Source organism: Spathaspora passalidarum (genome assembly GCF_000223485.1).
Source record: "Spathaspora passalidarum NRRL Y-27907 unplaced genomic scaffold SPAPAscaffold_1, whole genome shotgun sequence".
Taxonomy (NCBI): Eukaryota; Fungi; Ascomycota; class Pichiomycetes; order Serinales; family Debaryomycetaceae; genus Spathaspora; species Spathaspora passalidarum.
This window is the reverse complement of record NW_006767425.1, coordinates 1827277-1848558: the sequence shown is the minus strand read 5'-3', so window position 1 is coordinate 1848558 and position 21282 is coordinate 1827277. Positions and strand designations below refer to the sequence as shown.

The 21282-nt window shown below is 35.6% G+C and overlaps 12 protein-coding genes across 12 annotated transcripts; 7 read left to right on the top strand and 5 right to left on the bottom strand. All coding sequences in view use genetic code 12, as the record gives it.

Moving 5' to 3' along the window:
* Positions 1-151: 151 nt before the first annotated feature.
* On the top strand, positions 152-934 carry JAB1 (COP9 signalosome catalytic subunit; the record flags this gene model as incomplete). Its single annotated transcript, XM_007372836.1, has 1 exon — positions 152-934. A coding segment is annotated over one exon (783 nt), but the record flags the coding sequence as incomplete, so codon positions are not given.
* On the top strand, positions 846-2389 carry SPAPADRAFT_58729 (uncharacterized protein; the record flags this gene model as incomplete). The annotated part of the gene is made up of 1 exon (XM_007372835.1): positions 846-2389. The coding sequence occupies one exon, from the start codon at positions 1352-1354 to the stop codon at positions 2117-2119; it is 768 nt and encodes a 255-aa protein (XP_007372897.1).
* Positions 2390-3073: 684 nt separating this feature from the next.
* On the top strand, positions 3074-5005 carry DOT4 (ubiquitin-specific protease; the record flags this gene model as incomplete). The annotated part of the gene is made up of 1 exon (XM_007372834.1): positions 3074-5005. The coding sequence occupies one exon, from the start codon at positions 3074-3076 to the stop codon at positions 5003-5005; it is 1932 nt and encodes a 643-aa protein (XP_007372896.1).
* Positions 5006-6132: 1127 nt separating this feature from the next.
* Positions 6133-6978, bottom strand: MOH1 (Moh1p; the record flags this gene model as incomplete). Its single annotated transcript, XM_007372833.1, has 1 exon — positions 6133-6978. The coding sequence occupies one exon, from the start codon at positions 6976-6978 to the stop codon at positions 6133-6135; it is 846 nt and encodes a 281-aa protein (XP_007372895.1).
* A 677-nt stretch (positions 6979-7655) lies between these two features.
* On the bottom strand, positions 7656-11148 carry SPAPADRAFT_69713 (mitochondrial 54S ribosomal protein uL22m; the record flags this gene model as incomplete). Its single annotated transcript, XM_007372830.1, has 2 exons — positions 7656-9961; positions 10114-11148. The coding sequence occupies one exon, from the start codon at positions 9450-9452 to the stop codon at positions 8589-8591; it is 864 nt and encodes a 287-aa protein (XP_007372892.1).
* SPAPADRAFT_58726 (uncharacterized protein) lies at positions 9601-10205 on the bottom strand (the record flags this gene model as incomplete). Its single annotated transcript, XM_007372832.1, has 2 exons — positions 9601-9961; positions 10114-10205. 2 exons carry the CDS (start codon positions 10171-10173, stop codon positions 9770-9772), a joined length of 252 nt encoding a protein of 83 aa, XP_007372894.1.
* On the bottom strand, positions 10312-11117 carry CSH3 (Csh3p; the record flags this gene model as incomplete). The annotated part of the gene is made up of 1 exon (XM_007372831.1): positions 10312-11117. The coding sequence occupies one exon, from the start codon at positions 11081-11083 to the stop codon at positions 10430-10432; it is 654 nt and encodes a 217-aa protein (XP_007372893.1).
* A 281-nt stretch (positions 11149-11429) lies between the features above and the next one.
* Positions 11430-13192, top strand: SPAPADRAFT_64595 (uncharacterized protein; the record flags this gene model as incomplete). The annotated part of the gene is made up of 1 exon (XM_007372829.1): positions 11430-13192. One exon carries the CDS (start codon positions 12139-12141, stop codon positions 13144-13146), a length of 1008 nt encoding a protein of 335 aa, XP_007372891.1.
* A 512-nt stretch (positions 13193-13704) lies between these two features.
* On the bottom strand, positions 13705-18146 carry SPAPADRAFT_146775 (uncharacterized protein; the record flags this gene model as incomplete). Its single annotated transcript, XM_007372826.1, has 2 exons — positions 13705-13859; positions 13882-18146. One exon carries the CDS (start codon positions 15714-15716, stop codon positions 15390-15392), a length of 327 nt encoding a protein of 108 aa, XP_007372888.1.
* Positions 13883-15728, top strand: DAO2 (Dao2p; the record flags this gene model as incomplete). The annotated part of the gene is made up of 1 exon (XM_007372828.1): positions 13883-15728. One exon carries the CDS (start codon positions 14291-14293, stop codon positions 15380-15382), a length of 1092 nt encoding a protein of 363 aa, XP_007372890.1.
* SPAPADRAFT_48467 (uncharacterized protein) lies at positions 17256-17723 on the top strand (the record flags this gene model as incomplete). Its single annotated transcript, XM_007372827.1, has 1 exon — positions 17256-17723. The coding sequence occupies one exon, from the start codon at positions 17256-17258 to the stop codon at positions 17721-17723; it is 468 nt and encodes a 155-aa protein (XP_007372889.1).
* Positions 18147-19066: 920 nt separating the features above from the next.
* On the top strand, positions 19067-20875 carry VTC4 (Vtc4p; the record flags this gene model as incomplete). Its single annotated transcript, XM_007372825.1, has 1 exon — positions 19067-20875. The coding sequence occupies one exon, from the start codon at positions 19417-19419 to the stop codon at positions 20815-20817; it is 1401 nt and encodes a 466-aa protein (XP_007372887.1).
* Positions 20876-21282: the final 407 nt, after the last annotated feature.

Genomic DNA, 21282 nt, shown 5'->3' with positions numbered 1-21282 from the left:
GTATACTGTATATAAAATTTGTATTGGTAAAAATAAATTAGAGTATAACAAAAAAAAAAATAAGGAAAGCTTATCAACAGAAAGTGGAGGCATACAAATTTCAACCATCAATTGATATTCCACACTCCATACTAATCCACGATCAATAGCTATGCCGTGCTTTCATGATTTAGCAACAGCATTGCAATCGAATAATAATGCTAAAATCAAAGGTACCAAGATAGTCGACTTGTATGATTTAGGTATCACCGACAAACCGCGCACCTCAAATGCAACCAAATTCTACAATATCCCACCTGTAGCACCAGCGTTAGCCAAGAGTAGACCATGGAAAGCCGATCCTCATTACTTTTCAACCTGTTACATTTCATCGCTTGCCCTTGTGAAGATGACAATCCATGCCCAATCAGGAGGTAACATTGAAGTTATGGGGATGTTGATTGGGAAAGTCATTTCTGGAGCGATTATCATTATGGATGTATATGCTTTGCCTGTGGAGGGCACAGAGACCCGTGTGAATGCCCAGGCAGAAGCTTATGAATATATGGTTCAATATTTGGAGATGAATAAGAAGATCACTGGCAGGAATGAGAATATCGTGGGGTGGTACCATTCCCACCCGGGGTATGGATGCTGGCTTTCTGGGATTGATGTGAGTACTCAAAGTTTGAATCAGGGATTTCAGGATCCATATCTTGCCATTGTGGTTGATCCAATCAAAACTGTGAAGCAAGGCAAAGTTGAGATTGGTGCATTTAGAACGTTTCCCGAGAATTACGTTCCTACTCTGGATGGTAGCCATTTGCTGTCTAAACCTGCAGTTAATATACCCAAGGCAAAGAGAAAGGATTTTGGAAGTCATTTCGACAAGTATTATCCATTAGATATTGAAATTTTCAGTAGTGATGTTGATGAAAGTATAATCCAAATGTTGAAATTTGAAGATTCTATTACTTGGTTAAACAGTCTTTTGAAGGAACAATCAGATGATAATATAGTGAAAGTTACGAAGAAAAACAAGTATATCAAATCTATGGACCTAGTGAGTAATTATGATTTAGTATCAAACGGAAATGACTCAAGCTCTACAAAGTCATATTTGTTTACATTAATTCAACAACTAAACAACCATAAAGTTCCAATTGATTTCTTGGTTCCTAGGAAGTTTGAGTCCTATTTTGAGGATGTTATTTATACTAAATTGTTGGCTCAAGGTTCCAAAACACAAGATAAGAAGAATGCTAGAAATAGGCGAAGTCGGTTGGTTGAAATGAGTGAGGATGAAGTTATGGATGAAAGTGATTTAGAGAATGATAGCCGGGGTATTTCTGATGGAGAAGATGTTGCGTCCATGGGTAGTGGAAGTGTTAATGCAGGAGATGAGCTAATGGGAATTGAACAAGTGCAGGAAGGGGACGAAAAAGAAAAAGAGAAGGAAGAAGATAACGAAGAGGATGGTGATGATGAGGTTGAACAACCAGAAGAGGTGGAAGAAGACGAAGAAGAAGAAGAAGATTATGATGATGATGGACACCATTACGAGGTAGATGAGGCTACATTAGCGTTCAATAGATTTTCAGGAATAAGGAGACCGGGATCAAAGGATGAACCTATTGGATTTGGTAGTGGAGCGGTTCCAGAGCGTAGACCAAAAAACCAAAGGTGGAATTCAGCTAAGGGATTAACTCGGGAATCGAAATTATCCAGACTGGGCTGGAGTGGTGATGTTGGGAATGATCCAAGGCCAAACGTCAATCGTGGAACTAGTACCCCTAATATGCCAACAAGTAGTGGTAGTGGTTCTAACGCTAGCTTTTTTATTACTCCACTGGATAGCGGATCTAGTGGAAATCCAAATTCACGTTTTTTGGCTGATGAAGCTCGTTCTTTACGAAAAATACGTGGTCCTCGTGGACGTATGCCTATACCGGAGTCATTCAGTCCATTCAAACCTAATCCTTATGCTGGTATGTCTACGCCAACAACTCGATTATCTGGAGAAGAATCCCGAGTTCGTGCTAGTAGATTAGAAGAACTTGCTCAATTGGCTACCGGTATAGGGCAACGAGAAGTGTATGATTTGATCACATTGGAAATACAAGAAAGATTGTTTATGTAGAGGTAATGCCAAAGTTAAATAGGTTGCAACATACACGTGTTTGTGTCGAACGATTCCCACTAATTGCAAATGAGCAGATTTTCGCAACAATATTCTTACTCTTACGCGTGAAATAATCGAAGAGTTGGCCAACCTTGTGCAGTAAAGTAATGAAACGGAATGAATCTTGGTAATCACAATAGCATCATGTCTAATCGAGGCAAATACGCGTTTAGTGAATCAACAAAACAAAATAGTCTATAGATACAATGAATATGGAACACCCATTATGCAGTACCTCTTTGCAGAAAAATTTTCGTTTCTTTTTTTTTTGAGTTGATGTAGAAAATTTGCACCGATATTTTTAAATTTTTGGTTATGTTTTTTTTTGGACTACAGAGGGAGAATCAACTGCAGACATTTCCAAACCCACATACCACACAAGTAAAATCTGCAAGTCTAGCTGTGAAACATTTTACTCACCACCACCAAAATATTCTTAACGTGTATTTGCATTTTGAGTTTAAGTCTGACATATATTTAATTGCAATTTCTTTCCTCATTGCATCTTGTTGTCGCATACATTGTTTCACTAACAGGAAAAATCTTTCTCCTTCTTTTTCAGCCTGATTGTCTCATTGCGAAAAAAAAAAGCAAGGAGGGCAAAAAAAGTCGAATAAACACAACATAATAAAATATCAGATACGTTAACCAACAGCCGATAGGGAGTTCAATACGTCCATATATCACAACGAATCACATACACATATATAAATGATACACCCATCAACTGTCACTCCTTCAAACAACAATAAACCTTCATCTGACAAATCCCTCAATCCAATCCTTGATAGATACCTTTCAGCGCCATTACGTTTTGTTCCCGCTAAACAATTTGAACTTAAGTCATCTTCTACATCTCCATCCATTCCTGCATCTTACATAGTATTGTCGAACGACAAATCTACTCATACAATGACACCTTCAATAAGCACTGCTAATCCTGCATCATCGCCGAAGTCTGCTACTTCGTCTCCTACAAAACCAAAATCTTTCCAAGAGGCAGTCGCGGCATATACAGGAAAAAAATTTCTTACTAAACAAGAAAAGAAACGCAAGAGAAAGTTGCAACTCCAACAAATTCAGAAACAACAGCAAGAACAAAAGGAAGATAAAGTGGAAGAACCTCCGGTAAAGAAACAAAAGGCCAGCACCACGTCTAGCATACTAAGCAATATTTTTTCATTGTACAAACGAGTTCCATTTGGTGGAACTCCCACACCACCACCTGCACCTGCCACCGAAACAGATGAGGATTTAGGTGAAGACCTTTCCGAGTCCCCGTTTACGGGATTTAGTGAAGCTGAAACAAAAAGTCAAGAAGAAGATGACGAAGGAGTGGATGAAGAAGAAAAAGACGAGGAGCAGTCTAATGCAGTTTCTGAAATTGACGATGAAGACGACGAAGAAGAAGACGATGATTTCAAACAAACCACATCTGAAGAAAGTTCTCCAGTAGACTCATCATCGCCTTCATCGGAAGAAGCTATTGACGAAGAAGAAGATATGGAACGATTAAAACATGATTTGAAAGTTGACCAATTAATCAATACTGGCGACGATGAGGAAGAAGATGAAGATGAAGATGAAGACGAAGACGAAGAGGAAGAAGAAGAAGATGAAGATGATGAATCTAGTGAGAGTGTGCCTGCAGTAAAGTCAATTAGCACACCACCTACATCTCCAGAAGAAGAAACAACCGAAAAATCCATCCAAAAGCAAGAGATCGAATATAATGACATAAATCAAGATCCAAATGACCGTGGATCTAATAATTCTACCCGCATTTACAAGAACTGGCGAGAATTAGCCAAAAGAAAACCTCCAGTTGGATTATTAAACCAAGGTGTTACTTGTTATATGAACTCAGCAATTCAATCACTCCTTCACATCCCTGCAGTACAACATTATCTCAATGACATATCCCAAGGTAAATACAATAATGTTTTAAAACCTAGAAGTGTTAGTCATACATTGGCTGAATTATCCCGTAAAATGTGGGGCTATGACAAGAGACCTGTTAAATATGTTAACCCTAGGAAAATAATTTCAAGACTAGACGACATTAATTGTATGATGAGTGAATGGCAACAAGAAGATTCCCATGAATATTTTATGTCACTTATGTCAAGACTTCAAGAAGATAGTACACCAAAGGGGAAGAAGTTACAAGAATCCATCATTTATGATATTTTCGGTGGACTTTTACACCAAAGAATCACCTGTTCCAAATGTAATAATGTTTCCGAAACCAAACAAGAGTTTTATGATTTATCACTTGGATTAAACAAACGAAAATCTAAGGGCGATCCATCTTCTAAATATCTGATTGAAAAGTCGATTCGTGAATTTTTCAGTAATGAGTTGATTAAAGTTGATTCTAACTTGAAGGATTCGGGATACTTTTGTGAAACGTGTCATTCCCATACCCAAGCCAACAAGGTTTCCGTGATTAACCGAGCGCCCGAAACTTTGACTATTCATTTAAAGCGTTTCAAATTCAATGGAAACTCATCTTCAAAAGTCAAGCAATCAATTAGGTATAGTAAATACCTCGATCTTGATCAATATACCGAGGGAGATATTACTGCTAAATATAGATTGGTGTCGGTTATTGTGCATGAAGGAAGATCAATTCTGTCTGGACATTATGTTGCCCATTGTCTTCAACCGGATGGTGTAACTTGGTGTACTTATGATGACGAGTATATTAACCGTATTGAGGAAAGAGTTGCATTATCTGATCCTTCTGCTTATGTGTTGGTTTATACTAAATTAACACCAAAGAGTAAGAAGAGGAAATTTGAAGAAGCAAACGGAACTCCTGTGAAAAAGAGAAGAGTGTAAACTATAGCTGCATAATATAAACTAACTTTGCATAACTAATTTAGTGTAAAATAATACTCTGTCAGATCATGCAATGCGTTTACATGCGACCATGGCCTATCACGTTCATATCAAAATCTAGCCCGATGTGAGCGAAATTCAACCGAATGCGGCTTGAAAGATTTCATCGCCACAGTCTAGATCTGTAGACAATCAACCCACATGCCTTTGTTGACATCACGATTGCCATACAATAAGAAAAGAAATGTCAAAGTTCACATTAAGAAATTCACCGGCAATCGAGCACCCTCTTTTATCAAAATTGAGAATTTCATATTTCAAAAGTGATGGCGAGTCATCCTGTGAAAATAACGTTTATGTAGCAAATGCTAAAAAAAAAAAATAGAGGCAAACCTCTGTAATCTAGAAAACCTGCAAAACCCATGGCACACCTGCACAAAAAAAGGTGTGGTGGTTTCAATTAACTGCGAATTGATGCTACCAAATTGGTTAATTTCGTGACACCTTTTTCTTAATTATTTTTTATATTTATTTTTTATTATTTTTTTTTTTTGCTAGAATTCCGATTTGCTATCAATTTTAGTGCGGGATTTGTATTGTTGCAATTTTGCACCCCACTTGGTAAAATCCGAAGGTTGTCGTTTAAGGAGACAGCACATCGTCAACACAGTTACAGCACACGACTTACGTATTGATATTTCTTTATTTCATATCTTTCAGAAATAAACATTTGCCTAGACAAAACTACAAATGCTAAATAAAATAGAAAAGAAAAAGGACAGAGCAAAAAAAGGAATAACCAATGTTGTAAGCAAACTAAAGTATAACCAACAAAAAGATACGGACAAAAACAACAAAATTAATTATGACCAAAAATAACTAACCAAGATAATGAGGGGCGGGTGGGCCTGTATGAGAAAAAGCCAAGCCGTACAAGTAAAAAAAAAACGCACGCCGAATCGCAAAGCAACGCGGATTTGCCTCTCCGTGTAACAACCCACCCTAACAAACCAAAAAACCAAAAGGATTATAAAAACCACCAAACCAGTAGGAACCACTATAATACCAAATATAAAATCATGAAACATATAAAACCAACAAAAGTTATAGCACGCCTATTGCATATACTAAGCATCTACAAGTATTTCGTCGTCGTCGTCATCAACAATTGACCCCACACTTCGTCTGGTTCTTGTTGCAGGCGGAGCGGTGGCACCAGATTGACCAGCATTAATTGTAGTCGGAGTTAAATGAGCTGTTGCTGGAGTACCTGTCATACTAGCTGTACTGCTAGTATTAGTGTTTTCTTCTTCCTCCTCTTCTTTTGGTTGTGGTAATCTTAGCCTGTTCAAAAATATTCCTCCTTGACGATAATCAGATGATGACGATCTTCTCTTTTTAATTTGATAGGTAAAGAAATTAAAATTATTTTTATTGGTACCAGTATGATCTGTATCTAGCCCCTTGATTAGTGGTGCTTGGCTATAATGAAGTGTGCTGGGTTTGTCATCCCCTATTGAATCTAGTTCGTCCACCGAAAGTGTGGATACACTAGAAAGTCGTCTTCTATACCTGTTTTTCATCGCTCTTTCCATCAATAGTCTCATTGTCGTATGGTTATCAACAAATTTTATATAATTCTTTTCAATGACAAATTTACCTTCCTTGTACGTTTCTGCACAAGAGTATGACTTCTTATAATACCAACCAAGGGGACTTTTACATTGATGACATTTGATTTTGTTTATTAAATATACTCCAGTCTTCATGGGAGTTTCTTCACTCTTTAAATTAAACTCAATATTAATCAAATTGTCTACCAAATACGCCGGGCCACTTGCTCCATTAAAATTGTCTGATAATATTAAGTCAGAAAGGCATAAATGTGAGGAACAGCCTTTACAGGTGATGATTTGTATGTCCGGGCTTTCATACTTTGAGTTCTCAAAGTAGTTGGTGCATCTTAACCCCATTGTAGTCGCCGATATATGACTTAATGAGATTTTCTAAGCGTTAAAAAGTAGTAATTTGCTAAAGGGGGTAAGGTGGGTTATTGAAAGTGCGTGATTTCAAACTTTTTTTTTTATTTTTTTTTTAATTTCTTCTCTTTATAAGAAACTGACTCGAATTGAAACTCTTACGGGGATGTAAAAGTAGTTGAGATATAGATTGAACTTATACAAGCCTGTGTCAGTACAAAATTAGAAAACAGAATGGGTAGTATCTCGAAGTAGAAACAATAAAAAAACTTTAAAACAATCCAAATTCAAATAAATCCCATCATCCCCCCTCCAGCGAAAGTTAGTTTATTTATACATGATAACAATTTTTTTTTTTGGATTTTCTTTCTTGTACGTTTCAGACTAATGAGAGATTTTTGGGTTGGGGGCTGCATGCACAAAGAGTTGTCCTTGTTTTTTCGGTCATTTTTATTTTTGTTGTGTTTATTCTTACTATTACATTATTGTTTTTCTCGGGCCAAGGCAATTAGAATCGGTAGTTAACTACACTTGATCTAGACTCCTCCCCCAGAGATAAGGCAACCAAAAATAAAGGAACCACAAACAATTAAGGGAATAATAAATTGAGACCACAAAAACACTAATAAACTGCATATAGACAAAGCGTTTTTATCCTATTTTAATTCGTATAACAAAGACGGAATAAAAATATTTTTTTTTTACATGCAACCAATATAAATGAGAAAAAAAAAATAAAAATACATTTTAAATGACTGTAAAGGCAAGCCAATAAAAATAAACATGCAGACACATACAATTAGGACGCAAATTGTAAAATCAAATATGAATAAGAAACAAACCACAAAAAAAAAGTTACAGGTTGAAAGTAATAAGACTCAAGAACTTGAACTAGCTATTACATTGGAGTATTTCAATAAGGTTAATAGGCAGCCTAAATAGCAGACAACCTAAAGCGTCCGACATGCATTTTCTCTGTGGGTGTTCGTTGGAGTTTCTCGGCTTACATATGATTCCGTCAAAGTTTAAAGTTCTGCATCCCAGCCTCAATTCTGGACAAGAATTTCATGCACCCAAGATTAGCTCACCCGGAGTTGGCCAAGCCGATTGGGTAATATACCGAGAATTATGCGTTAGCATCTAACCTTGCGATCTTACCACTTTGTAGTCAACACGTTTTCAAATAAAAAAAACTCTTGTGTATGATATTTATTCATCTTCATAATCAGTCAACTTAACTTCTATGGATTTAACTCCTGAGGATCTGTACAGGAGCAACTACCCCTCTGTCTGCCACCACATACAATAAGTTAAATTCGTGTTTCTTTTTTTTGTCTTTCATTCCTTGTTTCAAAGGATTACGAAATTCCCCCTGTCAATTACTGGTTATCCCAGTGGTCACGAGAATGTGTTTTGTGTTCAAAGGGATTTTTTTTTTAGCTTTGATACTGCGTCATATATTTTTCAGACGATATATAAATAGAACCAGCTTGATATGCATATGAAACACAGTCAAACTAGTTTACAGAGGTAACGCGCTCCAAGCAAAAAATTATTGTTTAATATTTTGTATGTACAGGTTTCTATGTATATATATATATCATTTACCATTTGTACCATGGTCTGACGCTGAAATTTAATGGTTCGTTAACTAAGAACATCTTTGGCTTAGATGCAAGTTGCTTTTGTTGTTTTTCCCATGCTAATCTCTTTTTGGTTTGTTCTGATTTCAAAATACACTTTAAGTGAACGTATCTATGAAGAATTATACCACCTCTACCTCTACCTTTGAAATCCATTCTCCATGGCCATTGACCATCACTACCAGTCCATAAACTGTGAATGTACATTCCGTCAGGATTTAATCCTAATTTAGTACTTTGCTCCAAACCTTCCTTCAATAACTTTTCTAATTCAGTTGACATCTTCTTTGGGTTGAAATGCAATTGGTTAATAGCAGTCTTAACATCAAGTCCTCTAACAAATCTGTTAACTTGAGTGGCCTTTTTCATGGAGGATTTGATTCTGGTTGATTCAAGGTATACTGAAGGTTCCAAAAGTTCAATTTCTTTAGGAGTCAAGTTTAATTTGAAAGTTTTACCATCATGCTGAACAACTTGTCCATTCTTGTAAAATCCATGTTCTTCAACAACTTTATTGAAGAGTTCCAATTTTAATGGTGTTATGTACTTGTCGATGGAAATTCTATCCTTTTTATTTCTTTCAGCATGAAACTTTTGTAAATCAGTGTCATTTTCTACTGTGATTTTATCGATATCGATTTCTCCTTCAGAATTAAGAATTTCCTGACCCTTCTGTTCTTGTTCAGCTTTGTCGGTTGTTTTTGGAGATGTAACATTACCAAACAAAGAAAATAATGGTGTAGTTTGTGAGAGACTTCTCGCAGCTGTCCAAGCTACTGGTTGTGGTCTTACAAGAGGCCTGATATAGAATGCTAGCCTGTTCATTTGGATCTATATTGTGCAACTACAACTAGCTCTAAATAAAGTACGAAAATTTTTCATAGTCAGAAGTACTCCTACGAGCAAAAAAAAAAAAATTTTGGCAATAGAATTTGAGAGTTTTGCACGACCTACAAAGCGACCATTACGTCTGCTATAAATAACATGAAATAAGAATTACTTTATATAAAATATACTATAACACGCCTCAAAGTAACGAGAAATAGAATATCAAAGGGCCCTTATTTTCTGTTCCCATTTATAATGCACGTATCCAAAAAAAACACTATCATAACAAGTTTTTCACTGAACTTCCCCTTTCTCTAATCATCATAACCAGACAAGTTTTTATCTCTAGGTCTATTTGGGAGAGGGTAAACATATGGAAGTGGAGTGTGGTCGTCATATAAGAACTTTCTTCTTAATGGAGTCAACAACAATAATACTGGAGCACTAACTGCGAAAAATACAGCAAATACGAAATGTGGCTTGGTATGAGCGTGATAACGAGCCCACTATAAAATGTTGTTAGTAGCATTCTAGAAGTGTTTCTGGGTTGGCTGGGCATATTTTGCGAGTTCCCAGTTCAGTATATTTATCCTGCTTGAAAATCTCAATACACCCTTACAATCACCACAATTGAAACGTAAACAAAATCAAAACATACCCTGATTGGATTCTTATAGTATACTGGGTAATCTCCATAAACTTTCTGATGTGCAGCCATTATGTGTTATTTATATTGAATCAGAGGACTATGGTATTGTCTATTCCAATGCTTCCTCTTGATTTTTTTTCTCTTTGGATAATTGGATCTTCTGGTATCCTAATTGGATCCCTGCGAAAAGAAAAAAAAAGGTCGTGCGGAAATGTCAATAAAATGTTATTACTGTAGGTGTTATACAAGACTATATAGAATCCAGATGGTAAACAATAATTTTACAAATACCCATAAAAATAGATAAACTTACTGGTTGAATTGTCTATGACTTTCTCTTTCTAGCAGTTTGTTTGGTCTTACGAGCTGCTCCACTAGTCTCCGCATTTTCTTGGGTTTCAGCCTGAACTTCTTCTTCTTCCTTAGCTTGCTTTTCAGCAGCAGCGGCAGCTTCGGCAGCCTCTTCTTTGTAGAATTCTTCCTTTAATTTGTTTTCATACCATTCAGCATAGTATAATCCTGCTTGTAATACCAAAACACCAACAAGGGCAAAAACAATCATGACTTGAGAAGCAGCCATGACATTGACTCCAGTGGCAGCATCAACTTCACCCCAATTACCAGTGATACAAGAATTGATACCAGTTCTTAAGTTAGTTAAGTAGATAATTAAACCAACCATCAATAAACCCAAGGTACCATATTCAAAATATTTTGCATCTTCATTTGGCTTGTACAACTTGATAAAACATCCAAGGAGACCCAATCCAGCAACAGCTTGTAATGTATAATGGATGTACATTGGAGAGTTGGCCCATTGTTGATAATGGGCAATTGAAACATCAATTGCTCCTTCTTCATATCTCCAAAGGGTATTGACATCATAGGGCCAAGAGGAGTACACAACTCCAAGACCAAAACTAGAAGCTGCTATAATCAATCCAGTACCAATAGGTACAATATCTCTGTATGTCACCATTTTGTTGTTTTAACAGTTGTATGTGTATGTAGTTGTTTTTGGAAGAACTGTTAAAATTAAAGTTTGGAGAAGGTCAATTTTTCTCGTAAGGCATTTTCAAGATTAGAAAAAAATATTGCCAAGATAATGAATTGCCTTACAGGGATTTTTAAGCTGCGAATTTAAAACATTAGCCAATTGATTGACCGTTGAATATGAAGTTTGTTCTTAATATTAATAGAGTTCTATGTGCCTAACAATGGATTATCTCTGATATACACACAGGAAGCGAAATCACCCAGAAGGTTTAAATTATTTTATTTACGTTCCCCACACTTGTCTCATCACCAAATTCAATACCACAGGGAGGTCACTTTGCAACCCAGTTTTCAAATAGAACACAGGATTAGTAATCATTGCGCCTCATTTGAACATATCCTATCCAATTGAATTATAGCATCTGCATAGTTAACCGTTGAAAATGTCTAACTACGAAAAGTGGCTTATTGGGGTGTAAAAAAAATTTTGAGGGGGAATGTTCCCTTTTTTGCAATTGATTGGAATGACCGCCTGGATATTTTCACATTTTTAAATCCTTTTCTTTTCCGCGTATCTTATATAACTCCGATATATTTGCTTCGTGGTTATATGATACGGGTAAGTAGTTATCACGATTGATGTGGAAGAAACTGTGGGTGCATTGCGCAGTATGGAAAGCTGACACAATGAAATTGAATAAAAATTTTAGATAGACAACAAATATGACAAGCCCGTTCTATATCAAAGGGGACTAGGTATTTTGAGGCTTATGATCAAACTGTGTAATTGACAAATTATTTGTAATTTGTTTACGGGTTATCTCCAACGTGGACATCTTAAAAATATTTACAAAAGTTCAGCTATCGACGTAGCACTACTGTTTCTAGCAGAAATAGCAATCAAAGTTTGAAAATATGTCAGCCACAGTACCTCCCTTATAATTGAAATGATCCGTTTATTTTTTCCAATATAAATGGTATAAAAGGAGGGAGATATTCTGCTTATCTCATGTAATCTTCTTTGGATAAACTGCAAAAATGACTGGTACTACAGTTTTTGTTTCTGGTGCAAATGGATACATCGCTCAACACATTGTAAAGCAATTGCTTGCTAAAGGTTATAGTGTAGTTGGTTCAGTTAGATCTTCGTCTAAAGGTGAAGAATTAAAGAATTTAGTTAAGAGTGACAAATTCTCATATGAGATTGTCCCTGCCCTTGGTGACAAAGGTGCATTTGACAATGCACTTAAAAAACACCCTGAAGTTACTGTTTTTTTACATACTGCTTCGCCTGTTAGCTTTTCAGTGAATGATATTGAAAAGGATTTGTTGAGACCAGCAATTGACGGAACGGTCAATGCTCTTCAGGCTATTAAGGACCATGGTCCTCAGATCAAGAAGGTGGTTATTACTTCATCCGCAGTTGCGAACTTAGGTTGGGATAAATATTTTGATGGGAATAAGATATATACCGAAGAAGATTGGAATCCAATTACTTATCAAGAAAGTTTAGAAAATGCTGCCTCGGGATACTATGGATCTAAGAAATTCGCCGAATTAGCAGCACTTGATTTCATTGAAAAGGAGAAACCTAACTTTGCAGTCTCGTTTGTCAATCCCGTATATGTGTTTGGCCCACAAGCATATGCTATTAAGGATAAGGCACAATTAAATCTTTCGGCAGAAGTCATCAATGGGGTTGCAAAATTGGGCAAAAATGACAAGATTGCTCCATTTGGGAGTCATTTCGTTGATGTTAGAGACGTTGCTCGTGCACATTTAGTTGCATTTGAGAATGAGGAAGCTATTCTGAAGAGATTAATAGTTGCCTCTCTGGGTTTCACTCTTGATTCCATTGCTCATATTATTAATGAACATTTCCCAAACTCTACTGTTCCAAAAGGCGATTTATCTAGAAATCCTGAAATTAGTAAGACGAATATTCAAAAGGTTGATAGTTCAAAATCTAACAAGATTCTTGGTTTTGATTTGATTCCTCTTGAGAAATCTGTTGTTGACACTGTTCAACAAATTTATAGTGTTTAGTTTATGCTGTTGCAAGATTGATTAATACATATGTTTTAACCTCTGCCCTTAGTTTTTCTCTATTATTAAAGAATACGGGTTAGAACTGCCCTGTTTTCTAAAGTAATACTAATTCGTTGAGATTTTTGAATTGAATTAGAAAGACACTCGATAATATTAAGGAAACATTTGGCTGTTTTTCTGGCAAAAAAACATCAACAATAGAAACTGAGTAAAAACTCCCAAAACACAGCCTTAACCACAAGAAAATGTCCAAATATCAACACAGTAAGATAACGCAAACAACATTATCTAATAAACATTACAAAGTACATTCTTGTCTAACGAACTAGAGTCAATTTTTGATTTCTCGTTGAAGTATCCAAGTAAAAAACACTGACTACGAAATCCGGTAGAGCTCGCACAAATTAAAATTTAAATCCTTGAGAACTACTAAAGGCTTCTAGTACATAGGATATCTACTAATATAAGAGTATCTTTAATCTAGGAACTCTGTAGATGAAGAGAGAAAAATTTGAGATGTAAATGGTATGATAAACCAGGCTCTGCATCGCTTCCAATAATTACTCCTGGTAGCTTAGTTGGTTTAAAGCGCGAGACTGTAATGAGTACCTCAAAGTAATCTTGAGATCGGGTGTTCGACTCACCCCCGGGAGATATTTTTTTGACATTTACAGACACTTGAGATTACATGAATATATATTTTAAAAAAAAACTAGAAATTAGTGAAATTTGCTGATATATTGCACTCACTTGATTCACTGTACAATGTCAAAAGTGTAAAATTTCTTTTTGCTAAAAAAAGGAAAAAAATAAGTTCAAAAATTTTCGACGTTTTTTTCTGGACGAGATTGAGGGGAAGAGAAATTTGCCGTATAGAGCATTGACATAATAGGTGAACAACTGAATAAGCTATCCATAAAGGATGTGTTCCTATAATTTAGAAAAGTGAAAGCTGTGGATGGTCAAACCCCGCAAGTTATTAACAATGTATTTTGTAGCTTCATTATTTTAGATGCGCTTATTGCGCCTTTTGGCCGGTTTCGCATCAATTTTCGCTTCCACCTTTGATAAATGTTAATACAAAAAATGACACTATTTTCAAACCGATTGAATTTTTCATCAAGAAGTAGACACCAGCAAAATGTCAACGCAGCCACATATAGTTATCGTAGGAGCAGGTATCCTTGGTTTATCAACTGCATTAGCCGTCAGTGAACATCTCAAGATCGCCCATGATATAACTATTATTGCTGAACATGGACCTCATAATCAATCCATGAATGCAAATATGACTAATTTCCCGCAGTATACTTCACCCTGGGCTGGAGCACATTTCCGACCATTCCCCAGCAAAAATCCCCAAGAGTATGCTGAAATGAAGTTGACGAGATTGACTTTAAAGAAGTTCAAGCAATTTGCAGTTGAATATCCTGAAAGTTCTATTAAATTCGTAGAAGGTGTTGAATATTTAGAAGCACCCGATGAGCACTACAAGAAAGTGGGAGAAGGGTATAGTGATGGTATGGACAATTTCTCAAGAATCCATGACAAGCCAGGATATATGGGATTCAAGTATGATACTTGGGTGGTTAATTCACCTTTATATTTGCACTTTCTTTATAGAAAGCTTATATCTGAATATCATGTCAAGTTCCTTAACGCAAAACTTACATCATTAAGTCAGGTGAATGATTATATTACTGGTAACCCTGTCATTATTAATTGTTCTGGAATGGGGTTACGGTATAATGGAGGATTTGATCCAAATTGTTTCCCAATAAGAGGTCAAACTTTGTTGATTAACCCACCCAAGGGATGTTCTTACTTGAACCAGACAATTACTTACCAGCACGCCGATGGTAATTGGACGTTTGTCATTCCACGTCCCTCCAATGGTGGGATTATTTTAGGAGGTACTAAACAAGTTGGAGATTCATTTACTGGAATAAGACAAGAGGATACCGATGCATTATTAAAACGAGGAGAAAAGTATTTCCCAGAATTAATGAGAACCACAAGAGATAATAAGAAATTCTTTGATATTTTACGAGTTAATGTTGGACTTAGACCTGCAAGACAATCCGGATTGAATATTAGCATTGAACACCAGGAAGCTAATGTTGTCATTAACAATTATGGAGCCGGAGGAATGGGATATGAATTATCATATGGGTCAGGATTAATGGTTTATGAAAAGTTGACGGAAGTTTTAAGTAGAACCTTTAAACTATAGACTAAATTTAGACTTTATAGAGACTATCATCTGTACCTTCTAACTTTTGTGGAAGACGAACAGCAACTCCAATAGGATAAATAATAGCACTATCAATGTCCCATACACCTTCACGATAATAAACATCTTTCCTTAAGAATTCAATGACTTCTTCTTTAGATGTAAGGTCTAACTGAAGCCAACTACCAGCAAATTTGGTTTTAGCATCATCATGATAAATTGCCCCTCCAGCCACAATAGGGTTTGCTACTGAGGGAACCAACTCAGCAAAGTGTTGTGGTCTTACCTTGGTTCTATCAATGTCGGGAAAATCAAACACGGCGGCGTAGTACATGGTTGTGAATTCAGTATGGGAAATTGTTCAGTAAGCTTAGAAGTGAACGATTTTTTTTTTTCTTGAATCGGGCCGGTGGGAATTTTGCGAGGGTTGATAGTTCAATAAACAACACTTCTTGGTAACTCCCTGAAACATTAATTTCGGTAACCAATGAGTTAGTTTTCTTTTATCAAAATTATTAAAACAATGAATACTTGTTGATAATGCTTGTTTTTTTTTTGCACCCAAAAGTATTTGTAAGATGCCAAAGAGACGGCTATAGCTGAAATCCGACGGAAATCGGAGATAAAGAAAATCGGACCAGCGTACTTTTGTTGACATTGATTGCTCAGACGTTGTATTCAAGGCTGATAACAATAAACAAATAGAAAGAGTTGAACAAAGAGATTAGGATCTCCATTTTTAGAATAAGATGATGTAGGAATGCAATGCGGTAATTGTTTTTTGTTGCCATTGCAATTGCCACCGCCCCCCCCGTTTCGATATAAAATGAGCCAATTTCTCAAGAATTGAATCAATCACTTAATATTCATCTAGTTATATAGCGATGGGTCTGTCAATAAATACATCAATCGAAATTAATGCCCCACCCGAAAAGGTGCGCGCATTCCTCCTTAATTACAAAAATCAATCAAATTGGAATCCATTCTTCAAGGTATTTGAAAAACACACTAATGCAAATGTTGAAGAGTTACAAGTAGGAGATAAATTAAAGATTGTATTACAACCACATGGCAAGACTAACCAATTCACAATGTACCCTACAATTTCAATAAATAACCCCTCGGAGTTTAAATGGAATGGTGGGAATTTCTTATTCTGGGGAAATCATTCCTTTAAATTTGGACCCTTGGAAGATGGCACTAAAACCAAATTTATTCATAGTGAAGAGTTTGGTGGGTTATTGCATTGGTTGATTTCTTGGATGGGTATTCTTAAGGATACAAAATTGTCGTTTCTTGATTTGAATGCGGCATTGAAAGACCAAGTGGAGCTGTTGGAGTAGGAAAATCTGAGTTTCAACCGTGGTGCATTTATTTTTAGTACATAATTTATCTTTTAATACAAAATATTTAGAAAAGAAACCAAGCCTAGTTTTATTTTGACGTATAGGTGTTATGCAGAATTGTTTATTGAGCTAAGAATCGTTCGACCAAAAGCTCAGGAAATATCTATTTTGGTAACTGACGGAATGAAACTTAAAACGTGCTTCGCGATATAATATTTTGTTTTTTTTCAGTCAGCCCTGGTACATGTGGGTTAAAAATCTAACAAAGGTTAAGTATCGTGTGACAGATTACCCAAGTTGTCCAAACTCCAATCGAAGGAAATCTGAACAATAGGAATGAAACAGGGACAATAGTCACCAACCATTTAATTGCAAAATGATAACTGTTCTAGCAATAGGAATACATGCCAAGTAAAAATAAAACAACCTACAAAATTTAACTTTTACTTACACATTTCTACGTTTGAAACAAAAATTTAATGGGGCGACTTTAATTCAATAATACAACTCCTTAGAACCATTCAATTATGACTACCAAGCTTGAAACATCAATTGAGATAAATGCTCCAGTTTTCAAAGTCAGAAACTTCATTTTAAATTACTCCAACCATTGCAATTGGAACCCCTTTTTCGTAAGCTTTGAAAAGCTTACCAATAAAAATAGAAAGGAGCTTGCTATTGGTGACCAATTGAAAATTGAAGTAGTATATCATGGGACTTCAAAGGTAATGACTATTTATCCAACTGTTATTGTAAACAATTTTGAACAATTGAAATGGAAAGGCATTTTGGGATTTGAATGGTTATTTTACGGCGTGCATACATTAAAGTATGAATCGTTAGAACATGGCACAAGAACAAGACTAATCCATACTGAAGAGTTCGGAGGATGTTTAGCTACGTTATTTACTTGGCTAGGTATTACTGAGAAAACTGAGCTATCCTTCAATGACATGAATGAAGCTTTAAAGGACGAGATTGAGCTGCTTGAGTAGGAAAATCTTCAAAGGCTCTAAAAACAACTACGAGATTTTTCGATGGTAGTCGATCCGAATATGGCACAAAAAAACGATATTTACTGTCAATTATTTTGATTGTCTTGATGCCCCCCCTTATTAGTTCAGATTTAACCCTCGTGTGAGCCTAATTCTAATTTTGTGTCAAAATTATTTGTGTAGTCAAAAATATCTAGGATATGCCTTTCTATATATAATTATATGCCAATACGTATGCTTGATTTAATGACCGTATCCTAACCTATTGTACTGTTGAAATACCTTTTCACAGACCTGTGCTTCTTTTCATAACGATCTGCAGAGAGGTAATACCATCTCTTCAAGCACATGGTCTCTATTTTCTTCGCAATAAATTCAAAAAATATTTTTTGTCCTTTTTATAAACATTAAGCCGCACCATGGACAATAAATATGCACAGAAAAAATAAAATATTAAATTAATGACTCCACGTGGGTCATCATTATACAGGAAATTTCACTGAAAGCACTAGTTAAGAACAAGTAACACTAGGAAAATAATAAACCACTAAATACGAAATGCGACACACAAATCAGAAGCATGCCATCTTATTTGAGGCAAGCAACGACATAACCCAGTGATGAGCCCATTGAATATAGAGAAAACGTTTTCTATATTTATTTAGAAACTTTTCTTTACAGAATTTTTTTCTTTTTCCTCTTTTTCAAAAATTAAGCTTTTTTACTTTTCTTTCTTTCCTTAGTATTGCATCGAATCTTTTGGTGTTTTAAAAAATTCAATTGTAATCCTCCCCCCCCCCCCAACGGTGAATTAGTGAAAGTTTGTTTTGTAATTTATAAACAGATTGTGAACCAAAAGTTATAAAAGGCACCAGAAAAAACCAGCATTATCTTTTGAACGAAAAACCAAATTAAGTCTTATCTATTCAACATGAAATTCGGTGAACATTTAAGAAAGGCATTGATTAAAACCTACTCCTTTTACTACATTGCCTACGATGATTTGAAACATCAATTGAAAAAAGGGTTAAAGGACAATGATTACGTCTGGAACAATCAATTAGAAGAAGAGTTCCTTAATGCATTAGAAACTGAGCTTGATAAGGTATATTCCTTTACTAAAGTGAAGAACACCGAAGTCAACCGTAGAATCAAGGAATCTGAAGCTTATGTTTATGAAGTGGTTGATACTTTGCAAAGATACCAAAACAACGACCCTCAAGTCACCGCTCCACCTCAAGAACAAGATTTCGAAGATTTGGAAGAAGAATTGTCAGATATCATCGCTGATGTTCACGATTTAGCCAAATTTACCAGATTAAACTATACTGGTTTCCAAAAAATTATTAAGAAGCATGACAAAACTACTAACTATCATTTGAAACCAGTTTTCCAAGTTAGATTAAACGCCAAACCTTTCTACAAGGACAACTATGATAATTTAATTGTTAAATTATCTAAATTGTATGATTTAGTTAGAACCAGAGGTAACCCAGTTAAAGGTGATTCATCTGCCGGTGGAGCTCAACAAAATTTCGTTAGACAAACCACCAAGTATTGGGTTCATCCTGATAACATCACTGAATTGAAATTAATCATTTTAAAGCATTTACCAGTGTTGGTTTTCAATGCTGATAAGGAATTTGAACCTGAAGACAGTGCCATTACTTCCATTTATTTCGATAATGAAGATATGGATCTTTACTACGGTAGATTGAGAAAGGATGAAGGTGCTGAAGCTATTAGATTAAGATGGTACGGTGGAATGAAGTCGGAACAAATTTTCGTTGAAAGAAAGACGCATAGAGAAGATTGGACAGGTGAAAAATCCGTCAAGGCTAGATTTGCATTAAAGGAAAAGAAGGTTAATGAATTCTTGAGAGGTGATTTCACTGCCCAACAAGCATTTGAAAAGGCTAGAAGAGATGGTAAGAAATCTCCTCAAGAAATTGATAACTTGGAAAGATTAGCCAAGGAAGTGCAATATAGAATCTTGAAAGAAAAGTACCGTCCTGTTATGCGTTCTTTCTATAACAGAACTGCTTTCCAATTACCTGGTGATGCTAGAGTCAGAATTTCTTTGGATACTGAATTGTCCATGATCAGAGAAGATGACTTTGATGGGTATGATCGTACTCACGGTAACTGGAGAAGAATGGATATTGGTGTTGATTATCCATTCCCTCAATTACCAGAAAAGGATATTTGTCGTTTCCCATATGCTGTTTTAGAAGTTAAATTGCAAACTCAATTAGGTCAAGAACCACCAGCTTGGGTTAGAGATTTAGTTTCTTCTCATTTAGTTGAAGCCGTCCCTAAATTCTCCAAATTCATTCATGGTGGAGCTACTTTATTAACTGACCATGTTAACTTGTTACCATTCTGGTACTCTCAAATGGATGTTGACATTAGAAAACCAAAGATTCAACAAGAATATGGTATTTCTCGTCAACACAATAGAATTGCCAGATCTTCTAGTTCTGGAAATGAATTAGACGAAGAAGAATTAACTGGATCTTCATACACTGGAGTTCATTTTTCCAATGATATTAATCCATTAGAAGAAGATTTAGACGAATCCACTCCATTGTTATTACCAAACACTTATACTAACCGTCAATCTAATTCTCCAATTAGAAAGTTCTTTTACCAACTTTATGGTCAATTCTTGCATTATTTCAATGATGATCGTACCTTTACCGTAAAGGAAGGTACCAATTGGGATTTGAATGCCACCTTCAAGGACAAGTTGCCAAAGGGTAAGACCATTTGTGTTCCAGTTAGAATCGAACCAAAGGTTTATTTTGCCAACGAAAGAACTTTCTTGAGTTGGTTATCCATCGGTATGATTTTGGGTTTCACTGCTATGGCTTTATTGAACTATGGTAACAAATCAGCCTTGACTGCCTCTATTGGGTTCTTCATCACTGCATTGTTTACTTTAGGTTATGCTATTTACAAGTATATATGGAGAGTCTTAATGATTAGAGAAAAGAGGGCAGTTCAATATGGTGATATGTTTGGACCTAATATGATTTGTGGATTCATATTTTTGGCTACTTTTACCACTTTTGTGTTTAAGGCTTTGGAATAAAGTTATGAATAATGTATTTATAGTTTAATAGTGTTTGTTATAAGAGATGTTTTATTTTTAGCATAAGCGGATTGTAGATCGTATATCGAGAATTATAATTAACATAGGACTTGAGTTAGTTCCAATGTGAAACTATCCGTGTATTAATATGCAGGTTGGTGTGTATGTCTAAAAAAAAAGGATTTACATTAATATAGATCTAAACTTGATAGACCGATTTCGGAATTCAAGTCGTACCCCACTTGTCAATAAATATAGAGGATTTATAAAATTCGAAAAAAGCAGCCAATAATCAAGGGTATCCGATTTCTAAATTACATCGGGATTTTGTTTATTGTACATTAATAATACTTCGGAACAGTGCTCAACCCCTATCCGAGAATTGATGGAAAAGATAAAAAAAAATCGAAGATGCAAAAGATAAAATTTTTTCGAATCAAAGCAAAAGAAAAAAAAAAAGAACAA